At 52.1% G+C, this 23,093-nt stretch overlaps 1 protein-coding gene across 2 annotated transcripts in view; it reads right to left on the reverse strand.

The window, feature by feature from the left end:
- Positions 1–1,618: 1,618 nt before the first annotated feature.
- The window catches only part of RAB6B (RAB6B, member RAS oncogene family), a 58,586-nt gene continuing 37,111 nt past the window's right edge, over positions 1,619–23,093 (reverse strand). For both annotated transcript variants that reach the window (XM_070576089.1, XM_008512914.2), the window contains exons 3-8: positions 13,961–14,014; positions 13,714–13,819; positions 12,042–12,153; positions 10,878–10,971; positions 7,848–7,914; positions 1,619–6,181 (exon numbers count right to left, since the gene is read on the reverse strand). In XM_070576089.1, coding sequence (XP_070432190.1) covers positions 6,117–6,181; positions 7,848–7,914; positions 10,878–10,971; positions 12,042–12,153; positions 13,714–13,819; positions 13,961–14,014 — 498 coding nt within the window. In that variant the 3' untranslated portion in view covers positions 1,619–6,116. The remainder of the gene's footprint in view (positions 6,182–7,847; positions 7,915–10,877; positions 10,972–12,041; positions 12,154–13,713; positions 13,820–13,960; positions 14,015–23,093) is intronic.

The following is a 23,093-nucleotide window of genomic DNA, read 5'->3' on the forward strand; positions in this document are numbered from 1 at the left end:
CCGAATAAAGCACCATTCCTCCCCGAGATGGATCGTCCCATTCTGAGGTGGAGAAAGGTGGTCTTTCAGCGTGGCGCCCCTGCTCTCCCTTCATCCTGTTAGCCTGAACGCCATCATGGCTGCACTGTGTGGGCCCCAAGGTCAGCTGCCTCAGTGCTGCCCTCACCTTTGCCTTTGCTGTCCTTGCTTTCTTGTGCGGCTGTGCCAGCCATGCAGCCCTGACATGACTGCCACTTCTTCCCATGGCCTGTGACTCAGCGCTTCCTGGGATTCCAGTGTCCCCCTGTGGTCCTTATCATTATGTATGAGGCACTTGGTGTTCTGTTGCCTTAAGATCCTTTTGTTTCAACTGAACTATGCTTTTTTAAAAAAAATTGAGGTTAGCATGGATATCAACGCTCTTTTCTGCACTCTTGGTCACAGCAAAACACAGCTACGGTGATCAGGAAAGCCACTGTGAACAGCATCCCTTGATACCATGCGGGGTCAGGTGGGACATTTACCCATAACTCTGGAATCTTCACATTCACATCTGGGCAGTCCCAACAGTGCTCCCATCGTCTGGCAAGGGAAGGGGCTGCTGGACAGCCGTGCGTGCAAATACCATACACAGATGATTCACTCCCTTTGCTGTGTGAAGTCACCTTGCCCTGAATACCATAATGTTGGGGAATGACCTCTTGTCCTGGAATAGCTTCACTCGGGAGCAGACAAGCATCTGCGCTTTGGCTCTCCGGCCTCTGCCCCTTGACATTCCCTGTACCTCCTCTACCTCACGTTTTAAATCTGGCAGCCAGAAAAGTTAGGCTTAGTGGGCAGGGACACCTATTTCCTGTCCCTCCTAATCAGAGATGGTTTCCTTGGGGTGGCAGATTGGAGGGTGTTCTAGAAACTTTAGAACCTTTAAAGGGGAAAGATAGTTAATGAAGTTGAACTTGAAGAACGAGACCTGGCAAACTTGGCTTACTCCACAGCCCCAGGATCCCAGCATTCTCAGGCCAGGGCAGTTCTGTGCCTGATTGTGGCCTTTGTGTCCTCTTTGGATCAGTCCCACAACTCTCCTGACCTTCAGGGCATCTTTTAGTCTGGAGGTGACTTAGACCGGTAGGGACCTCTCAGGGATGTTCTCTAACTGGTGTGGGGTGAAGTTGGAGATAGTATGTGGCAACTTGGTGTTACCTGAAAGGTGATTATGGTTCACCTGAAATTCTTGCCTTGAAATGGCTTTGTGGAAATCACCAGAAGGAATAGAGATCCAGTCCCTGCACCCACCTTTCCTAACCCCCAGCCATGGCAGTGGAGAGCAGGGATGAGAGCAGACAGCACATCCCCAGGCTCAGTTCTGCCTGGAGTCTCCCTTCCCATCCGCCTGTAGGCAGAGTGGAGATTATGAAACGAGTGTGGATTTAATCTGCTGAGTGTGTCGTATCATCCCCCCTTCCAAGTTGGTGGAGAGCCCAGGTGAGCAGGAGGAAGAAGCAAAGGGCTCTGGGTGGTGGACATACCACCCAGACAAGAGAGGAGAGTCTTCGTGGAGCACGCACTTGAAGAAATCTATTTTTGCACACCCTCTCCCCCCATATATGATCGCACCACTTAGAAACATTAGACAAGAAGCTTTGTGTTGAGAATTAGGACAGTTTATTTGATCAACATGCTGAGTCTTCCACATTTTACACAGTTTTATGTAAAGTCAATGTGCCCATTTATGCCTGCTGAGCCAGTAAGAGATGGAAATGCCACCCTCTGTGCTCGTCATGGCCAATCACTTTTATGGGGATGGGTGAGGGAAAGTGAGGGGAGAAGTTGACACACACCACGTGATACAGGCTGGCCTTCAACGTATGGAGGCTTCCCACCGGAAGGAACCATCAAAACCCCACTGGAAGGAAAAACCATGCCCTGCCAGGAAGGTCAGCCACACAGGGGCCTGGCATCCAGGGAGTTTACACATTGAGAGCCCAAGGCTTTGGAACACCTACATAGTTCATTTCAAACAAAAATATAAGGGTGCCCTGGTCTGTGGGTGCCCACAACAATCAGAACGGACTTGGGGACGGGCCCTCCTCTGCAATGGAGGAGCCTGAAATGTACGTGGATTCTTTCCCGGCTCACTCAGACACGCTGGACAGAATCTTAGGTCCTAACCAGAGCAGAGATGGTCTGAGGAGCACCCATGCACAGCAGCCCTTTATGTGCAAGTGCACAGTCACATTTGACACACAGGTCAGCGACGGATGAAGAAGGGAAACCCTGGTTCTCACTGCTTCCGACTTGCTGGGTGATCATAAGCAAGTCACCCCTCTCTGTCTTGGTTTTCCTGCCTGTGGAACAGGAAGGGTTATGAGACCTCTGCCTCACACCGCTGTAGCCAGGTGACGATGCCTCACATTCTTGGGGGAGAGGTAGTTTGGAAACTAGTGAGCACACAACCCTGCCTGGTCGATGCACACAGACATACTTCTGTTCAGCCGCCCCTCATGTGGCTCAGACACGCCTCAGTCCTTGGCTACCTGTCTCACATCCTGACATCCTCACCTGCCTTCCACTGAGTGCAGGAAAGAGGCTGCTCTGCCTGCCGGACACCGAAGCCAGCGGTGCCATTACTGTCACACCTGGTATTAGAGGGCAGAGGCTCCCAGCACTAGCTGGCCACCGGGAGGACAGAGACGCACTCAAGTTGTGTCTGCACCCTTAGCTACCACCTTTCAATCCTTGTTTCTGTTGCCTGAGACGCCTGAACTGATCTGGCCATTGCTCCTTGGACCTGGGAATATTACAGAATGTTTGAGGATGCTGACACGAAAAGAGTGGTGACAGTCATCACAGGGAGGCCTCTGACCAAAAGAAACTAGCTTATAATCAAGCCTGCTAACCTTGGACTACACAACAGCAGGTCGAGCCCTCCCGCTGCTGACGGCACACGTTCTTCTGGCACTTGTATGCATTTATAAGTATGCGGTCTGCTTTTTCCATCTTATGCTCAATTTTTCAGATGCTTGCAAAACAGGAGCTTTATTGACAGGTTTTCTTTGAGATCCCCAAAGACAAAAAGAGGACCTAAAGATGACCCTGCTCCTCTCCCAGGTTAGGGTAGTCTTTGGGGAGAGACTCTGAACTACTGGCTAAATTGAGGTCATTTCCTAAAAAGAATTCCCTCACTTGGCCTTGTGCAAGGCCATGTGGATTCAGCAAAAATGTTCTACCCTCACTGGGGATGCTGAGGCAATTTCATGACATCTTCTTCAAAGGAACCTGGTCATTTTATCATTGAGCCTTAAATCTGAGTCAAGATCCCACCTACAAGCAAGAGGACAGTGGTGGTACCTGTTCAAAACGAGAGCCAAGGAACCAGTGTGCTTAGGTCTGACGGCCCTAACAGACCCCAAAAATGAGGGGTGGAAATCAGGCCTGCAGAAAAGAGGGTCATGGAATAGCAGGGCACCACTGAGATGGGGGGACGAGAGGAGGCAACTGCCCACACCTGCAGAGGCCCTGGGGTTGGGGAGAACCTGGACTCGAGAGAAGAAGATGTGTGCATGCTAAGAAAGGCAGGGCTCACCGAGGCCATGTCAAGCCAAACGATATCTACTGTGTCTCTTACTGCTCTAGGCTGGAAAAAAAGTTCACGGTGCCTTCACATATGAGAAGGGAGCTGAGTTTCTACTTATTTTTTTACAGGAATGTTTTAAGAAAAGCTACTCTTTAGTACCAAGAAAATAAAAATCCACCATACATTCATTCACTGGGATCTAATGCAGATCCCTGTAAATGGGGCGTCCCAGAGGCCACAAGCAATGGCCCTCATGCCAACCAGACCAGATGCTGGAACATGGACTCCTGTAAGTTCTCCCGAGGTAAGTAAGCACTCTTCCAACAAGCACCACTTGGGGGTGTGCCATGGTGGGGGATACTGGCCCACATGGGCGTGCACACCCGTGCATATAAGTACATAGAGAGAGAAATGGTGCACATATTCCTGTGGGCTATTTTTGCCTGTAGTTTAACACATCTATGTATTATTTTATTGATGGCAAGACAATCACAAGTTTTTTGGACAATATTAAGTATTTCTTATTTCAACACGTTGCAGTACTTTTGAATTTCCAAAACTGTTACCACAATGCAAGCTCCAAATTGAGAGCAGGAAAAACAAGAATATACATTGAGCACATGTATCTCTGTGAGAATGTGTGTGTGGAAGGTGTATACACAAGTCTATCTCTATATATAATTCTGTACACACATATAAAAACTAAACACGTGACATTGGAATTATGTTCGTACATTGGTCTTTGCCTTTTGGAAGAGGAGCTCCGTGGGACTCTGGCTTCCTCTTTTCTTCACCTGAAGGTGAATTCCTCTCTAAGGATCAGCTCTGAGGTATAGTCTCCTTAGCTGACAGTGTGTGACAGGCCCACTGGACAAGGATCAGAGAGTCCTGCCAGGTTCTGATGCAGTTACTGGTTGCCATTTTGGATTCATCTCTGAGAAGTTCCAAGATTCATTGCGATGACTTGTTGGAGCCCTGTTTTGTGGAGGAATTCACCTCCTACCACACCCAGATGGTCATTTAGCTCACTTAAGACATGCCCAACAGTGGCCTGGAGGAAGAGTCAAAGCCAGCTTGGAGGGTGGGGTTTATCATTTTCCACCAGAGTTGGTGCCCACCGCCTGGCTTTGTGCAGGCTCAGGGTTGGTGAGTCTGGGTCTATTTGGAATGGGGGCCACGTGGGTTATATCACTTAGTGAGAAGAGAGAGCTCTCTTCAGAGAATTTACAGGTCTTCGGGACTAAGCCCTTCTCAGAAATGAGTCAAAAATGGCAAGAATGGCTCTCTGGGCAGCCTTCTGGAGACCTCACCTCAGCCCGACCCTCAGGCAACCAGTGCTGATACAGTGTCCACAAAGGTATGTGCACAAACATTTCAACTGCACTCTACCAGTGGGGTGAAAACACATCAAGAAGTCAGCTTTTCCAGAACAGCACTCAACAGTATCAGCAACCGAGGATCTGAGAACATGCATCTTCAAGGTGGCGGTTCTGCAGACAACCCTCCCTTCCCCACTCACAGACAGACTAATACCATGGGATACAGGCTCCGGCTTCCCTGATGGCCAAAGAGGAGGGTTTCAGGGGGGCCCACACTGAGTTTCTTTTTGCCCTTCCCTTAGATTCAACCAAGACATGTGTTCTGATCACTGGGCAGGTTGGTTAAAACATATTCAGAACTATGCGTGGTGCCCCAAGTCTATAAACCACACAGTGACACAGCCCACAGCACCCCGTCCTTCCTTCTGATGACCTCTTACACAGCCAATCACTGGGCGGACCACAGAGCACACAAGGTTGCCTGTGGCAAGTGCCTCCCACTTCGAGGCTTTTCAGGGATGGGAAAGGAGAGGCAAAAATAATTCCAATGTGGCCTGCGGCTGGGCTCCCTACAGGCCACGAGGCCTTAATTTGAGCTCAGGGCCCTGGCTGATGTCCCCCTCTGGCCGAGGAAGGACAGACAGAGCTGCCTCTGCAGAGGCCGTGTTGTTCCATCAGCGTCTGATTTAAGCAGGTTGGTAGGGCCTCTTTGGTGGGGCCTGCTTGGTCGGGGCCAGATGGCCCAGGATTGGAGCCAAATTAAGCTGCCCAGTTAATTGTTTTAATTTGCGGGGCTGGAGATGGGAGGCGGGCAGAGGTGACGAAGAGTTTAAAGAGGACAGGAAGGAGGAGGTGCGTGGGAAAGGTTCTCTATAAGTTTACAAATATACAAAAACAAAAAAGCACATCTTTCAAATAAAAATGACTACATTTTTATCTGGCAAAAAGTTGTATACACATGATTTAAATTTTTTTTTTTAATTTTAACAGTTTTTGGCAATCTTAATAAAGTACAATATATTACAACCAAACCAAAAAATAGTTGTTTAAGTAACAGCTGTTAAGAGTGACGTGATCCCTGATGCCCAGCCTCCCTCCCCACCCACCCTACTCCTAGAGACAGAGAGAAAAGAAAAGTCCTCCCCTCTTGATAAGCTCATTTCCCACCCCCCTTAGGAAGCTAACCAATAGGAAGCAACACAACAAGCGAGTAGTGTCGAAGGAAGCCGGCAGGTCAGGCTGCATTAGCAGGAGCAGCCGCCCTCACTGGCCGGGGGCTCCTGGGGTTTGTCCAGCTTGATGTCGATCACTGCGAGGGGCTGGGCTAAGGAAGACGACTCTCACGGAGAGGCTGCCACCCCAGCGCACGCCCCTATGCACCCCTCAGCTGCCCTGCGCGGCCCGTCTGTCCCTCCGCAAACACCCAGGGACTCGGCTCTCTGCTTGCCTTGGGGAGCAAGGATGCAGGGTCACCAGTTCCCACTCCTCCTCTTTCTTGACCCTCCCACATGCCCTCACCCCTAGCCACTCAAAGCCAAGCTTGTCCTGGGCTATGGGACAACCACCTAAACACAGGCGGGACAGACCCTTTCTCAGAAGCTTCCTGGTGACAGGTGTGGAATGCCGGCTCCCAGCCGAGGCCTCGGCCTGCTGCCTGTCAGCCCCACCCCAAAGTGCACTGGAGGTGGAGAGCTGGCTGGCCATCTCAAAGCACAGGGCTCCATGGGCCTTGCCCTAGTCAGCCGCAGCAACATCGACGCCTCAAGCTGTAGTCAAGAGTGCGTCACTTAGACCTGAGGTTGCCGCCGTTGAGAAGCCACATCCCTGGGCAGGGCCTCAGCACAGTCCCTCCGCAGCCCTTTCCATTGGTGCCCTGGGACTGTGGGCCGGAGAAGCACCAATCAGAACCACCAGGGGAGGGGAGCAGGTTCAAAACCCACAGCCGGGCTGCCCTCCTCACACTGAAAACCCTCTCACGCCAGGCCTGATCACAGCTGAGGATGCACAGAAGGGCTCCTCCTGGGTGGGTTTGTGGCGTGCTATGGGGCTGGGTGGGGCGGTGGGGAGGGGGGAGATTCTTTCGACTTTAAGTCCCATAAAAAGCCGCTCTTCTCTTAAAGGTCACGTTTCCCGCCTGGTCACTTTCTGGCCTCTCAGCCATGGCGTATATGTTGAGATGACTTATCTCTGACTTTTCCTTGTTTTCGTACATTTAATGTTCCCTACACCTCAATCTTCTTATGTGTGCGTGTACACACACGTGCATTTTTACCTTGTTTTGTGTGCATGTGTGTGAGTATAGACATAAACGCATTTTTAATAACATGGCAGCATATAAATAAACTAGTAAATACATAATAAACGCCTGCCTTCCTTTCCACTGGGTGAACCGGAACACCTCTCTGAACCTCAACCTCAGCTTCTGGTGTTGCCTGAGGTTTGGGGTGGACTGTGTGGGTGGCGTGCAGACCCTGCCCCACAGAGCTGTGGGGAGCCCGGGGCTGTGCAGGGCTGGGCCAGGGGAGCAGGCAGGACCGGGGAGGAACACCCGCTGGGGGAGCCGTCTCGTGTAGAGTAGGCTGAACCAGGCTGAAATCATATCTCAGTGTCTAGAAGCCCTCCCTTCAGTGGAGAGTCTGCCTGTCCCCATGACATGCAAGGCGGCGCTCACCGTAAAGAAGGGCGGAGTTACTATTTCTCACTCCCTGCCTCACACCGTCACTCTGTACACATCCCTCTGGTGTCCCACACTGTTTTGGAAGAAGCAGCTTAGATGGTTTGAGCTGGATGGGACTCAAAGCCCCTGGAGTTCAGCCTCACCCCTGCACAGAAGAGGCCCCACAACCACCCCCATCAGCAGGGAAGGCCGGGCTAGGGGCAGGTGAGGCCGCTGTTCTGAAATACTAAGTGAACCAGCTGACAGATAAGTGACTTCTCCAGCACATCTTTCACCCACTCGTCAAAGAAAAGGATACTCCCTTCTTTGCTTTTCTCCTGGACATTCTCCATTCCAGGCAGAGCCGATGCCACGCGTCGGAAGAGCTGGAGAGGGTGAGATGCAGCATGAGCCCCTGCGCCTGTCCCTCCTCCCTGTCTCCACCCTCTCACTCTTCCCATCCTGACCTTGGACTTCACCCTCCTGTCTGTTCTGCTGACCGTGCCCTGGGGGGCACAGGCCGCACCCAACTTCTCTCTCCCACCCCTAGCGCCACCTACAGCGTTGGGTCCTAGTAGGCCTCTCACCCCGGGAGGCTCGCCACGGGGTCACGAAGGGCTGAGTGTGGGTTATGGTGACTGCAAGGGACCTAGCCCAGTGCAGAAACTGATCTAAGCCCTGGGAGACAAGCGCTTAAGTGAGCTTCTGTCCCACTGCCTATGTGGGGACCAGGTGTGGGGAACTGACTTTCAACCGGCCCTTGAGACAAATGACCTCTGCACAGGGAGTCCTGCAAGTCCACGGGCATTGAGGCAACGGGGTGCCACACAGCCAGGGCCACACAGTCAGAGTGGAGAGACTTTAATTAGAGAATAAGGACATGAGAGTGCGAACGTGATGTTGTGGGTTTGTTGGGGTGTGGGTGTGAGTGTGATGTGTATACTGAGTATAGAGGTGTGTGTGTAGACTATGTACGGTGTGTGTGTGGATGTGGATGTGTGGTGTCAGTGTGTGTGTGAATTTGTGCAAACATGTTGAGGAAGGTATGTGTACTGTGTGGGTTTTCTGTGCGTGTAAGTCTGTGTAAGCACATGGGGAGAACTCTGTGGTGTGTGTGTGCTCTGGGGCAGCCATGGGTGGGGTGTCAGGTGGGGTGCTGGCAGACATGGAACCTAGGAGGTGACAACAAGTACAAGGAACCCAAAGATTGTGCATGTTGCCCCCTCCCCACAAACACCAAATGCAGGATCTCAGTGGGCTCTGGGCTTGTAAGTTCTCTACTGTGCGGGCCCTCCGAGGACAGGATGAGTCTTATTCATGGCCTCACCCAGAGCCCAGCCCTATCAGAGCACCCAGGCTCAGCGACAGGACCAGAGGCAGTGAGGGTCCGAACAGGGAATTTGCTGGTGGGTGGGCTGTAGAGGGGACTCCGGAGTGGGGCAGGCAAAAGCGGCTGAGGGTGCAGAGGGCCTGGTCACTCCTCCTGGGCTTTCCTTCACGGCCTTGCCCCAGGCAGCCCCATTCTCACTGTCAGAATGGTCACAGCCTCTGCCGAGGGCCAAAGTGCCGGTTGGAAGGAAGCTCTTGGGGTCACACATGGATCTCTGAGAGCAGATATGATCATGTTTAGATGCCAGGAGTCTGCACTGCACGAGACTCCTTCTCTGAACCGCCCAGGTGTGACGTGACCACATTTAACTCCTGCTCAGACCATCGCCTGGCTTCCAGAGCACTCTAGGAAGGGAAACATCAGCATCTCCCTGACCCTGACCCTGGGGCAGAGGCTCCCTGCCCTGTGAATGTCCTGGCGGTGCCTCTGCTCTCCTGTCCCCCGTGACTTTCCATGAGGGCTGCAGAGAGCAGCAGCCCAGTGTCTCCTGCATGCCTCCGGGGAGGGGCAGCTCCCTCCTCCAGGAGACACCATGGCAGCCCCAGCCTTATACTGCAGGAGCCTGGGAAAGGGGTGGGAGTGAATGGAGCCATGTTGAGGGCACTCCAATTGGGGCGGGGACACTGAGTCCTGGGAGCTTCCGGGCCTTCCACTGTCTCCTCCTGCTCCTCTGCCACCTTCCCCACTGCCACCAGCACTGCCACGTGGGGTGAGCCATCCCTACACTCAGGCCATCTGCTGCACAGGCAGCTCATCAAGTGTTCTAGGGCACCTCTGGGGCGGCAGGGCAGAAGCGACGCACAGCCAAGCCATGCTCCTCACTCAGCGTCCCCTTCCCACGCCACAGGCACTTTCGCTCATGCTGTTGCCCTTGCCTGAATGCCCTTCCTCCTCGTCCCTTCGCCAAGTCGTCTCTTCCTTGAAGGCAGGGGTTCCTAACCTTTCTGACCCAAAGACCCCTTCGGCAGTCTGGTGAAGCCTATGGTCTCTTTTTAAGTGTGTAAGATCAATGACACAGAAGCATAAAGGAAACCATTCAGCCTTGAAACACACTTCTAAAATCTTTAAAGACACAAAGTGTGATGGAGCAGCATTCGTGCTTCCTTATGAACATGTTAAACAGCAAGAGCTAGCAGTCGGCCTAACGACCACTGTGATGCCGAGGGAGGGACACCGTCAAGTTCAAGAAGCCCGGAAGCACTGTGAGACGATGAGCAAACCGCTGAGATTTCTATTGTGATAAACCCCAGGCGCTGCGCCTAGCACGGAGGCTCGCGGCCCATACTCATGGCTAAAAGCAACGCTAGAGGTTAGTGAACACAAAGGCGTAGACTTTTCCAACCCAAGCTGCTGACTTGCTGAATTCCGTTCAGGGACTCCCTGGGGGTCTGTGGACCCAGAGGTCCCCCTGCTCTGGGCTCAGCACGAGCCCCACCTCTCCACCACTCCTCTGATGATTTTGGTTCACCAGGCCTCTCCCTCCTGCGAGCTCCAACCGCACCATGAGTGGGCTCTTTTCTCGAAGCCAGCCTGGCCCTCCACAACCCCGCGCACTTGCCAAGCACAAGGCACGAACCCCAAAATGCTGATCAGATTGAGCTGCCTGCACCCCAATCCCAGTGAGGGAAGATGCTGGGGAAACGCTGCCCTCTCAGCCACCTGGAAGTGGGTGGCTGGATGCTGACAGCATACGGCAGGGGCCATGTGAGGGGTTGCTGTGTGGTGGCTAATGATGACGTTCTCTGACCACCCCCTGAGGGTGGGTGCTCCCTCCCTCTTGCATGCTTTACCAGCTCTGGAGGTTTGTTCCCCAGTACATAGGTTTGTGGGTGCTCTGGTTGGCTGCCCCAACTCAGTCACCAGCCCCTCAGGGCACGGCAAGGCTGAGCCCGTGGGTGACCATGCTGGAAGCCACGTGTGGCTGAGCTAGGCCAGGGGTCAGCACCAGGTGTGTCCTACCTGCTTCACGTTGTAGCCAGTCTTTGCGCTGGTCTCGATGAACATGACGCTCAGTTCTTTGGCGCGCTGCTCCCCCTCCTCGATGGTTATCTGCCTGCAGATGAGGGAAGAGGGGAGAATCAGCCCCTGGTGGAGGTGGAGGCACAGCCCGAGATGAGGAGGGCCCGCCCAGCAGGGCAAGGGAGCTGACCAGGCCAGGACAGGGCTCTGACCCCGGGGCTCCCTCCAGGATGAAGGGGGCACAGGGCACAGCAGGACACCAGCTCCTTTCCCTATTCCTTCTGTAGCAGCTTCCAGTTTAGCAGGAGGCCCGCACCTGCCTTTCCCAATAGTCACCACGGCCAAGCCTACATTTATACAGCGCTTCGAGCCACGTACTGCCTCTGGATGGTATCATCAGTCTCATTTTCCAAAGGAGAAAATGGTTATGGTTAAGTGATTGCCCCAAGTCACCTACTTAGCAAAGGAGCTGGGCTTTGAGCCCCATTTTCTTCACTTCAAGGACAGGATTCTAACAGAGCAGACTGTAAATCAGGTTACTCCTGAAATGGTCAGAGTACCTTTCAGGAAGCCACAGTCCATGACCTGCTGCTTTCTCTGGCCAAGCTGGGTCCCATGAGATGAGTGGATAAATGTATGTAAGCAGCACCTCAGTCAGCCCCGTGCCCTGGAAGCATCACACCCAGACACAGCGATGGACCAGAAAATTGTGCATGTTCACACCTGGGCTCCAGGACCTTCACATCCATACTGACACGGTGCAGGCACTTCACAGGGGCAGAGACACAAAACACAAGCAGAGGCCGGTGGGAGCCCGAGGGACTGCTGTGTCTGCAGCTGTGCTGTGCCGTGGCCGAGCTCCAGATCATGCACTGCTGGAGCGGGCCAGGCGCACAGGGCTCCATGCAGACTGTGCACAGAGGAGTGCCCCTGCCAGCCACAGAAGGTGCGGCTTCAGAGATGAGACTCCTGTAGGCAGGCAGGGGCCTACCAGGTGCTTTGGCTGCCTCCAGTGCACCCAGGGGGCCTTTCCCAGATGCATGGGGACAGGTCAGAGTGCTCACCACCCACGCATCCCAGAACTCCTTGTCCAGGAGGAGCTGTAGAGACACGGAGGGCGGGCCCGGCCGGCCAGCCCCTGCACCTCCGGGCCGGCGCACCTACCTCTTGTCGGCCAGGTCCGTCTTGTTGCCCACCAGCATGATGATGACGTCGCTGCCCCTCTCTGTCCTGACGTCATCAATCCACTTAGAGGTCTGCTGAAAGGAGTTGAGATCTGGAGGTGGAAAGGAGGGATAAAACTGGGAGTGAGCACCAGCCGGGTGGGAGAGGGGAAAGGTGGGAAGGGCTGTGAGCCCAGGAGCAGGAGGGAGGGAGGGAGGTAGTGCGCGCTCAGACAGCTGGGGGGCGGGGGGGGGAGCACAGGCCACACAGACCAGTGGGTCTGGGTCTTCCAGAGGAGGCCCACGTGTGTTTGTGGAGCTGCTGCCTGGGGGCCTGGAGAGACCCTCGCCTTTGCTGAGCCACCCTCTGGGGACAGAAGTCACCCCCACCTGGAAGCTCACTGTGTCATGATTTGCTGCATGGACCAGTGGTTTTAGGGGCCCACCTGAGGGGCCGACCTCCCTTTGGAGGCTCAGAGCAGAGAGGGGAGCGGAGAGGGAAGTGGGTGCACTGGACTCAGCTGAGCCTGGAAACAGTGGGGGGGCTGCCTACAGCAGCCCCTGGGAGGGGAGGGCCCTCCAGAGTGGCCTCCCACTGAGCGGAGTTCAGCGGGGCTCAAGAAAGGTCAGAGGGGTTTCTGAAGAGAACCCTCAGGCCCTGCAAGTAAGACAGGGGCAAAGGCGGCGAGAGGAGCAGAAAAAAGCAGGAGAGGCCTGGCCATTTCAGGGCAGCCCTCTCCTCAGTCAGAAGACGGGACAGACCTGCACAGCAGTCGCTGCAGGATGAGGCCCACCACGCAGCAGCCTGCACGCCCGAGGGAGGGGAGGCGGTCTGTCCTGGGAAGCCTGCTTCCTGTAGCCTGATCTCCCTTTTGCTCAGCATCAGGCACAGGAGGCCAGTCCCAGAGGGGCCCAGCTCCTACCTGCACTCAGGTGTGCAGGGAGCGTGCAGTCATGAAGAGGGGGCGGGCAGAGCCAGGGGCAGCAGGCAGGGGCAGTGCCGGGGTATCCACCTACCACAGGCATGACTGCGGCCCACGGGCTTACGGGTGTGTTCCATTATACCTGCCTGGGCAGCTGGGGCTCTGCACCAGGCCCCGCCTCCTTACCCCCCAGCCCCACAGGCCTCCCTCAGGGCTGTGTAGTTGCTCTCAAGAACAGCCGCTTTCCAAAGAGCCACAGTGTGTGAGAAGAGCAGTTCACCCACAGCTCTGCCAGACCCGCCTGACCTCCCCTCCCAGGGAGCCCTGTACAGAGCTGGGATGCCAGCTGACAAAACCATGGCTGCCAGGTCAAGGTTGGCCCAGGGACCAGCATCTTCACCCATCCTGACACAGAGACACAAAGAAGTCACTCTGTAGAGATCTTTCTAGTAGCCAGGGCCAGGGAGTACACAGAAGGGCTGGGAGAAGGGCCAGCCTTGTGAGTCTGTGCTCTCCTCTACCCAGACCCCTGCCCTGAGCAGGACCAACTCAGTCCTGTACACCAGTGCCTGCCACAGAAGGATGGGGAAGGGGGAAAACACGACAGTGTTCAAAGGCAGCTCACCTCCCACCCCCGAGCACCTGCCTTCCTGCATTCAGAGGACAAGTACATGAGCGCGTACACGCGCACACACACACACTGAGGCTGCAGCCTGGAGACCCTGGGAGCCGCCCAGGACCCTCACTCACTTGTGATGTCGTACACCACCACGGCCACTGTGGAGTCCCGGATGTAGCTGGGGATCAGGCTGCGGAATCGCTCCTGGCCTGCTGTGTCCCAGAGCTGCAGCCGCACCTGTTGCAGGGAGGGCAGGGCGTCAGCAGGGGCAGTGAGATCCTTGTGGTGGGAGTGGGCCTTGCGGGGGGGGGGTCCCGGCACTGCCAGCTCTGGGGTAGGCACGGGCGAGGGAGCCCTCCCCATCCTCCCAGTTCTCACCGTACGATCCTCCAAGTACATGGTTTTTGACAAGAAGTCAATCCCAATGGTTGCCTGTTCGAGAAAAGCACAGAAAGGTCAAGACAGAAAGTAGTGACACAACCAGCCAAAGAGGCAACCTTCACACGAAGCCAAGGTGGGTCCTGCTCTGCTGTCCCCGCCCCTCCTCCTCCACTCAACAGGGAACCCAATCCTCCCTCTCAGGGAAAGTAAGTTTGAGTTAAACAAGGATGAGGGCAGGTTTGTTCAAGAGTGACACTTCCTGGAGAGGGAGAGAAAAGTGCTGTGGGAAGGGGAGGAGAGAGCGGGGTGAGGAGGCTTCCCCAGGAAGGAGGCCACTGGAATGCGTATCTCCTGTGCCCCTTTCCCCGGGGGGGCCCTGAGGAGCAGGAGCGGGTGGTCTCCCTGCCCCAGCCTGGTGCTGCCTGCCTCCCTCTCTCGCAGCCTCTCCTGGAGGCTCCCAAGCTTCTCCCCTCAGCCCTGGAGCCAGGCGCCCGGGCTGGGGTCACCACTGCCCCAAGCAGGTGGGGGCGGAGGGGACCAGGGCAGCTTGCGGCTGTGTCGGGCCAGAGCACAGCCGCCTCCCTCAGGGGCATCGCAGGCCACCCAGAGCAGCATCTTGCTAGGGAAGCCCACCGGCTCTTTCACACCCAAACCAACACACTGGGAGCCAACTGTCCCAAGCACCACTATGCCATACCTGTGCCCACTCTGTCCTGACACCAGGGAGATGCAGCTGGGGAGGGTGCAGTCAACCTTGTGGCCAGATGGCCAGGACCTGTCATTTATTCACTGTGTGGCCTTGGGCGGGCCACCCAATCTCGCTGGGCCTCACCTGCACCCAGTGTCTGTACAGGAGCTAAGATGCCGTCAGTGTGAACTGTAGTCATTGCTCCATAACTGGTAGTAATGAGGACTCAGACGCAGCCTGCATGTGCAGGGCACTGGTCAAGTACAGTGCTGGACCCCCATGTGGTGAGAATCCTTGGCAGCCATTAAAAATCATGTTCTCGAAAAATATTTAAGGTTTTGGGGAAAATCGTCATCAAGCGAAAAAAAGCAGATTATAAAACATCATGCATATTGTGATCCCAATTTGATTAATTGAAGTAGAGATATAAGTATTTTTCATATTTTCTTAGACGTTAAAGTGAAAGGAATACGCTAAAGTCTTAATAATGCCAGTCTGAATAGTGACATTATGGGCAAATTTTTCCTTCATTATGTTTTCTCTATTTTCTACAAGGAACATATAATAGTTCCAGAAGCAGAAAAAAAAAACATTTTTAAAGAAAAATAAAATTTAAAAAATAAGTTTATTTGTATGGAAAATTATTCAGTGACTTCTGACTCTAAAACATACAGCCAAGGAAAGCCCAAGGAAATTTTCAAAAACCCACGTTGGCAGGTGCCCCAGGCCGACTACAAGCATGTGCACATCCATTCACACCCCCAACTCATTCCACAAATGAGTGAGAGGGGCTGCAGCCCCCTGGGAGCTTGCCTTATAATACAGGAATCATAAAATTCTAGAACGTGGGCGGTGGACAAACACCTTGGATATGACCCAATCCCTTACTCTGGAGATAAAAGAAAAGACCAGGGAAGTTAAAGGACATGCCTAGGGTGACTCTGACAATCCGTGGCAGAGCTGGGAGGCTCAGCACTAAAACCCTGGCATCACCTGGGCTCTCTCCACCCCAGCTTCGCACACCTTTCCTGCATGGAGTAGCCACTGGGGAACAGGTCTGGAATTGACGAGTGGCTTGTGGACTCAGCCTTATTCCTTAACAGTCACACAACATCCATTCATTGGTAGATGTTAGAATGACAATCCTTATCTTCTGATACCCTTGAGGAAAAATGGCGGAAATCTTTCAATCATCAGTGTGAATGGGCTCCCCTGGGAGTGCCAAGCTCCTGTAAAGTGACTCTTGAGCTAAAAACTGGGTGCAGAGCTCAGGACTGGTGGCAGGGACTGCTGGCTGTCCCCTAATATACAGTCTCCCTTTCTACAGTAACAGGACTCTGAATGTGTAGATGGACTCATGGCTGCCCCAAATAAAGACTATATTTCCCAGCTTCCTTTGCAGCTGGGTGGCTAAGTTCTGGTCAATGGGATGTGACGGTGATGTATGCATATTCTGGTATGGGTCCTTCATTACGGGGGGAGGATGCCCACAGCTGCCCCCTTTCCCTTTCCCACTGCTTCAAGTGAAGATAGGTGGTGGTGAGTCATAGTGGCCCACAGAGATGAGGGTGACAGAGTACTAATGACAGATCAATAAGAGAAAGGAAGCCTGAGGCCCTGACTCTGGGAAGACACCACAGCAGCCTTGGACTGGAATACGCAGACTGTTGTATGAGAGAGAACTGAACTGCTATTTTGCTTAAGCCACTGCTATTTTGGGTTTCTGTAAACACAGCCGAACTATATCCTGCAGGACAGAAGACAATGGAAGATAATGGAACAACATCTTTAAAGTTTCAAAAGAAATAGCCACCATCACGTCAACTTAGAATTCTATAGCCAGTGAAAATTTCCTTCAACAATGATGGCAAAACAAAAACATTTTCAGATAAGGGAAAGCTGTGATAATTTGTCACCAGTGAGTCCTCATTATGAGAAATGCTTTAGGCTAAAGAGAAACTTTACAGATGGACATTTGAATCTTTAAAGAAGGAATATAAGAGCACCAGAAATGGTAAATCTACGAGTAAATACAAAAAACATATGACTTGTCCTTGATCACCTCCTACCTCCATCTGTATCAGCAATAGTTCAGAACATTCTCAGGCCCTTTGTTCTGCTCATGCTCCATCCTTAGTGTGGCTCACTTTCAGAAGATGGCCTCAAATCTTACTTTAACAACATTAGGCATAAACCACTTCAATTCCTTGGACCCTCTAATATAAAAACAATGATAACCACAGTAACAATGACTAAACATCTGAGTACTTATCATTTGCCAGCTACTGTGCTAAGTGTTTCACAAGCATCACTTAATTTCATCCTGATAACCTGTTATGAGTTACGTTCTTTAGATTTGTATGTCACTGCTAAGAAAACTGAGTATGAGAGATGTTGAGTTAGCTGCCCAGCATCAATGGCTGGAAGTGGCAGAGCCATGATTCAAAAGATATTTGCAAAGTTGTCTCCATGTGTCCAGCCTTATCCCCACATCCCTCAGGGCTCTGAGTATTTGCTCCTTCTCCTGTTCAAAGCAAGCTTCTTTGTGGGAGTCCTCTGGGCTCTGGTCCTCCCAGATGATGCTCTCTCAGTCACTGCCTTTCTCTTCTTTTATCTTCAACCTCTCATTCTCTACTCTTACCTTTCATCCAAGAAACGTTCTCAACGTTCTCACATCGTTAAAAAAATTCCTCCTTGTCACTAAGTAGCTCTCTAGCTATCTGCCATTCTCTTACCTCTCTTCACTTGGTATGCTTCTTGGAAAAGGATCCCAAACCCACGGTCTCCACTTCCTCTCCTCCCACCTGTTGCTTAACTAGGGTGAGCTGGTTTCTGCCCCTCTGCCCACTGAGGCTGCTCTCACTATGGTCGCCAGTAGCCATTTCATCTGCAAACTGCAAGGACAGTCCACAGGCCAGACTCGACTTGATGCACCTGACCCTGCTGACCAACCCTCTTCCTTGACATGCTTTCTTCCTTTGCTTTTCTTGACACTACTTGTTTCTCGCTTTCTCTCCCTCCCTAACTGTTGCTCCTTATCGGCCTCTTGCAGGATCATCTTCCTTTCTCTGTCCATAAAACGTCGGTGTTCCCTACTGTTTTGTATCAGGGGACATCCTTTATCTCACAGCTTCAAACGGGATGTGCTGATGGCTTCTGAATCTACATCCCAAGCCTCACCTCTGTCCTGAGCCACAGATCCAGGTATCCAACTGCTGACTAGACATCTCCATCTACTTGTCCTCTAGACATCTCACTAAACATTGTGTGTCCCACACGGAGCCCATCATCTCCCTCCAAACTTGCTTCATCTACTCCCCCTACCTTGGTGAGTGGTACCTCTACCATCCTAGGTGTCAAGCCCCTGGAGGCCCTCCTGAGTCCCCCCTCTTCACTTGCTCTTTCGTCCGCTCCCTCACATCAAATGAATCACTGAGCTGACTACTTTGCTTCCTGAGTGTCTCACCTGTCCCTTCTCTCCATCCCCACCACCACTGCCCCAGATCAGACCTCCAACTTTTATCTGAATAACGTCAACAGCTTCCTGCCAGGTCCCTCTGCCCCCAGGCTCTGCCCTTATAACTAGTCTTTCATATAGCACCAGTGTTAACTTTCTAAAACAGAAATCTCACCCTAGCACTCCTCACTCCCTAGGAAATGGTCCAGAACCTTCAGCTTGGCCTACAAACTGTTAAGGGCCTGCCCCCTGCCTCCTATGGCCTCATTTTCCCTTGCCCAGCTGGCACTTTATACTTTAGTAATAATACTCTGGTCAGGACTCCACACACATAAGTCACTTTGTTTCTAATGCTGTTCCCTCCCTTGGAATGCTCTTCCACATGGTTAAAACCTATTCAGAGTTCAAGATTCAGCTGCTCTGCAAGTCAGTTTCTGAGCCCCCAGCTTAGCCTCAGGTCCCTCATTTAACAGTTTCTCTACTAAACTGGAAAAACCTCATACTGGTCAGTCTTTCCCATTGGCCAGTGATTCGGTGATTCTCAACACAGACCACTGGCTTCAGAATCCTCTCAGGAGCTTGCTAAGCATGCAGATTCCTGAGCCCCACCCAGGCAGAGAGGATCACAATCTCTAGGGTGTCAGTCTGGGAATCAGAACTCCAGACAAGCACAGATAACTCAGATGGGCAGTCAAGTTTGCAAACAACTGCCTAGACTCGGAGCTCACGCTGTAGTCAGTCTGAGGCTGTGGCGCCCAGGCGGAGAGGCAGGTCCCCTGCCCAGGGTGAGAGCCGGGCATGTAGAAGGTGCTATTCATGGATGAAGAAACCAAGGTCACATGGGCGGTGGTGACACAGGCAGGATTTGAATCCAGGTCTCCATGACTGCAAAGCCCCTGCTTTTGACTGCTCAGCTGTACTCCCTCTGCTTCCTGAAATCCATTCATTTCTGAAGCTGTCACCGTGCCCCGAAGCTGTCACTGAGTTTGCATGGGGTCACATCGTGGCTGGCTCCCTACTGTCAGAATCTTATGGTCATTAGCCATAATAGCTCAGCAGAACACATTTAAGAGGAAGTTCATTTGCATTTTAAAAACAACAACCACCAAAGTTGGCTCTCTAAGGACAGAACAGAAACAAAAACTTCTAAGATGGCCTTGGCTGGGACTTCATTACCATAGAATTTCTAGCTCCTTGGCATCATCTATTTTTCCAGACACAGGCACAAGCAGTTGGCCCCACACTACTGCCAGCTGGAGCCCATCTCTCCAGCCAGGCAGATCTGCAGGGAGAAGATGGTCACGGTCTCCCCTGGGCAGCTCCTTTCTGGAAAACAATGTAAGTAATACTCACCCACTTACTCATTCTTGAGTGCCTACTGTGTGTTAGACACAAAGCAGAACAAGCCCTGGTCCCTGCCCATAAGGAGCTGTTCCCTTCTCTGGAATGTTCTTCCACATGGTTAATACCTAATCACAATTCAAGACTCAGCCTTGAACTTCCAACCTTGTGGAGAAGCTAAGATATGCACGCAGAACTGTGGGCCTTGATGGATGGAAAGTAGCTCGTGGGGCTCTAAGGGTCCAGAGGAGGGGGACCTTGCTTCTGACTGATTTCTTGAGGAAAGAAAGGGCAACTATGCAAGTCCTTGAGTGAATACGTAATTTGCAGAGGGGAGATAGGGGGGTATTGGAGGATGGGAGGCATGGGGAACAAACCCCAGATGGGGGGAAGCGGAGAGGCTGACTTCTGTAATAGCCAAGCTCCTATCAGACCAACCCTCTTGTGGATTACTACGACAAACTCTGAACAAAATCTAACACACATCTCTCTCAAGGCACTGGAAAGGGACCAAAAGCAGGTAGAAACTGGAGGAGGAGAAGGGAACAGCACTGGGTGAGGCTCATGTTTTTAGGACCGCTCGCTTACCTGAGGGCAGTCCCGGTGGGAGTTGAGGGGTGGCTACAACTTGGCAAGAAAGCCGTGGTGCAACTGTTTGAGAAATGAGAGGACAGATCGCAAAGCTACCACGGCAGCCAGAAAGCGAGGAAAATCCTAGAGTGAGAAAATCACAGAGAGGGAAGCCCAACTTCTACAGATAAATGCTGTGCAAATCTCTGAGCCAGGCAGCCTACCTGAGACTGAAAACCAGACAGACAGACAAATCTGAACAGAACTTTCAGCTGCTACCCACCACAGGGAAGAGAAGTGAGACGTGGATGCAACCAACACTCTTCCAAAGGAACAAACGGAATCCAGTCTTCATCACAATGTGTAGGATACAACTTAAAATTACTAGACATATGCAGTAAAAGCCACATTCAAGAAAAAAGAGAATAAACAGAGACCAACCTTGAGGTGATCTAGATATTCAAAGTAGCAAGTATCTTAAAGCAGCTAATATAATTATGCTCAATACATAAGGAAAAATATGCTCATAATGAAGGCACAGATTTTAAAATCTCAGCAGAGAAAGTATAAAGAAGAATCAAATACAAATTTAGAACTGAGAAATACACTATCTGAAATTTTGATATTACTGATGGACTTAACAGTAGGTAGGAGAAGACAGATGAAACGGTCAGTGAACTTGCAAAGAGATCAACAGAAGTTATCCAAAAGGATAATATGGGGACACCAAATGAAAAGAACGATGAGCTACCTGGGTAGGCCATGCTCGCCTACAAAAGGCCCAGAAACCTTGGTGTTTCCGTTACCTGCCACAACCCACAACCCTCTCAAAGGCCAGCATGAGTCACACAGGCGTGTGAGCGTGTATTGATGGGAACGTGCATATGAGGGCATGTGAGTAGACTCACGGGTGAGTGGAGAGGCACACATGTGCATGCAGCTGTGTATTTATTTGCACGTAGCAGTATGTTTATGTGGTAGGAATGGGTATATCATGCTTATGTGAGGATGAGTGTGGGGTGGGGAGGGAGTCACTTCTGTTTTGAGGGTAAAGCCCAGATCCATGATATGCACATAGCCCTGGCCACATCAGGAGGCTGAGAGGCTGAGGTGACCAGGAGCCTTCATAGGCCCTAGGGAAGATGGTGGAGAGGAGACAGATTTCTGCCAGCAAACCTAGGCTCCCTGTCAATGCCTCCCAAGGCAGACCACGGCCAGCCCCAGAGGATCTGGCATGCAGGTAGCAGGGTGCCCCACCCCCACAAAAATGGACCTGGGTCGGGTCATGTGTCCAGAGGGCCCCAGCTGTTTTCAGTGCTCTCTGCCAGTGCTTTGGCAGGGTCTGAGTACTCTGTGGTGAGTTGGGAAGAACACTGGATTGGGAGTGTCCTCGAAAACCGACAGCCTCTCTGGCCCTCAGCTTTCATCTCTGAAAAGAGTATAATTACAGCTTCCTTCAAGGACTGTTGGGTCAAGTGAGTTAGACTACATGAAGGAACTCTATATAAACAAAAATGAGCACTGACCAACTGACCGAGAGAGCTCCAAAAGAAGCTGCAGAAACCCACCCCACAGGAGACCGTCCCACATGTTTCTGTCTGGTTATGGGCAACACAGCCCCACGAGGTGATCTACAGCATAAAAGTAAACTGTGCTCAAGCGTTTCTGGGAAAGGCTGCATATTCTAGCCCCCAGTGGAGAGCCACAGAGCACACTGGCATAGGAAAGGCTCGGAGAAGTCCTGCATGGAAGAAACATGAACAACTTCATGTAACCCAATGTTTCCCAAGCTGCTTAGCCCTAGGAACATTTGTGCTTGTAATTCCTGTTGACATCCCAGGAAACTAGTGTTCCCTGAGCTTTAGGAAAGGCTGACCCTCAAAGAGTTGGGTTCTAAAGGAGACCACATCCCTCTACTAGCTTGCCATGGTATGCTGGTGAAAGCATTCATTCTGTGTACTTCATTTCCTCTTGTGAGGTATTCTTGCTGGTAACTATTCCACAGGGATGTAAGAGGATAACAAGATGAGAGGAGCAGCAGGCTTGACAGTGGGGACTCTCCTGCCAGTCCAGGATCTGCACAAGCCCTGCCCCCCACCTCTGCAGTGCTGTCTGAGCCTCCTGTCTGCACGGTGCCCCTCCAAGGAGGCTGGGCTATACTCTACATGATTAGATGGCCCCAAACCCAGCAATGCTTATTTATTCCTTTAATATCGTCATGCTTGTAAACTACTGTTCATGATCAATGGTAGGCACTTCATTTTATATAAAATACGAGGAAACTTCACAAGCACAGATTTCACAGCTGCGTCCACATTCATCTTCTTCTGAAGGTGGTATTAAACAGGGGCAACAGGGACTCCGGCACGTAGTGCAGAACAACGTACATTACACGCCTCCTTCTGCACAAAAGCACCATTGGCCCAGTGGATCCCCGAGGAAAGAGATGTTTCCTGAGGCACTTGTTGAAATCATCTTTGCTATGTGCATTTATTATGAAATATAATTTTGCATCCACATTCTGACAAGACTCAGTAATAAAGTCTGCAATGGAAATCTGCATGGTAATTCACATAAATTGACTCAAGACTCTCTTCCCAGAAAGAGAAATCATGAAAAGGAGTGTATGTGTGTCTTCTTTTAGCCCCCGCCAGGCCTTGGCCCATGGCTGGGGAAGCATCCAGAAGTGGCAGAAAGCAGCTGGGCATGACAAGCCCTCAACAATGAAGGGGCTGTCTGTGCTCTGCGCCAACAACCATCAGATGAGAGTATCCGGGTAAAGTCATGCAAATTAGCATGCAAATGAGGCTGGCAAAACTTAAGGATTCAGACTGACAAGTGGGTGCTGTGGGGGAAGGCGACAGTAGCCTCTGGAAAACACGCTGGGCAGGGTCTGTCCTTGCCAGCAGCTCCACAATGTGCTCTGGGGGAAGGGACGATGGCTCGGGAGGCCACAGCGAAGGTACCTGAATTCTTTCAGACACTTCACAGCCTCAAAGTCTGCACAGTCCTGGTGACCACTTTCCTCCCAGTGGAGAGGGGTCTGTGCTAGTCACCACCCAATTTAACTATTT

Source organism: Equus przewalskii, chromosome 15, assembly GCF_037783145.1.
Source record: "Equus przewalskii isolate Varuska chromosome 15, EquPr2, whole genome shotgun sequence".
NCBI classification, from domain to species: Eukaryota; Metazoa; Chordata; class Mammalia; order Perissodactyla; family Equidae; genus Equus; species Equus przewalskii.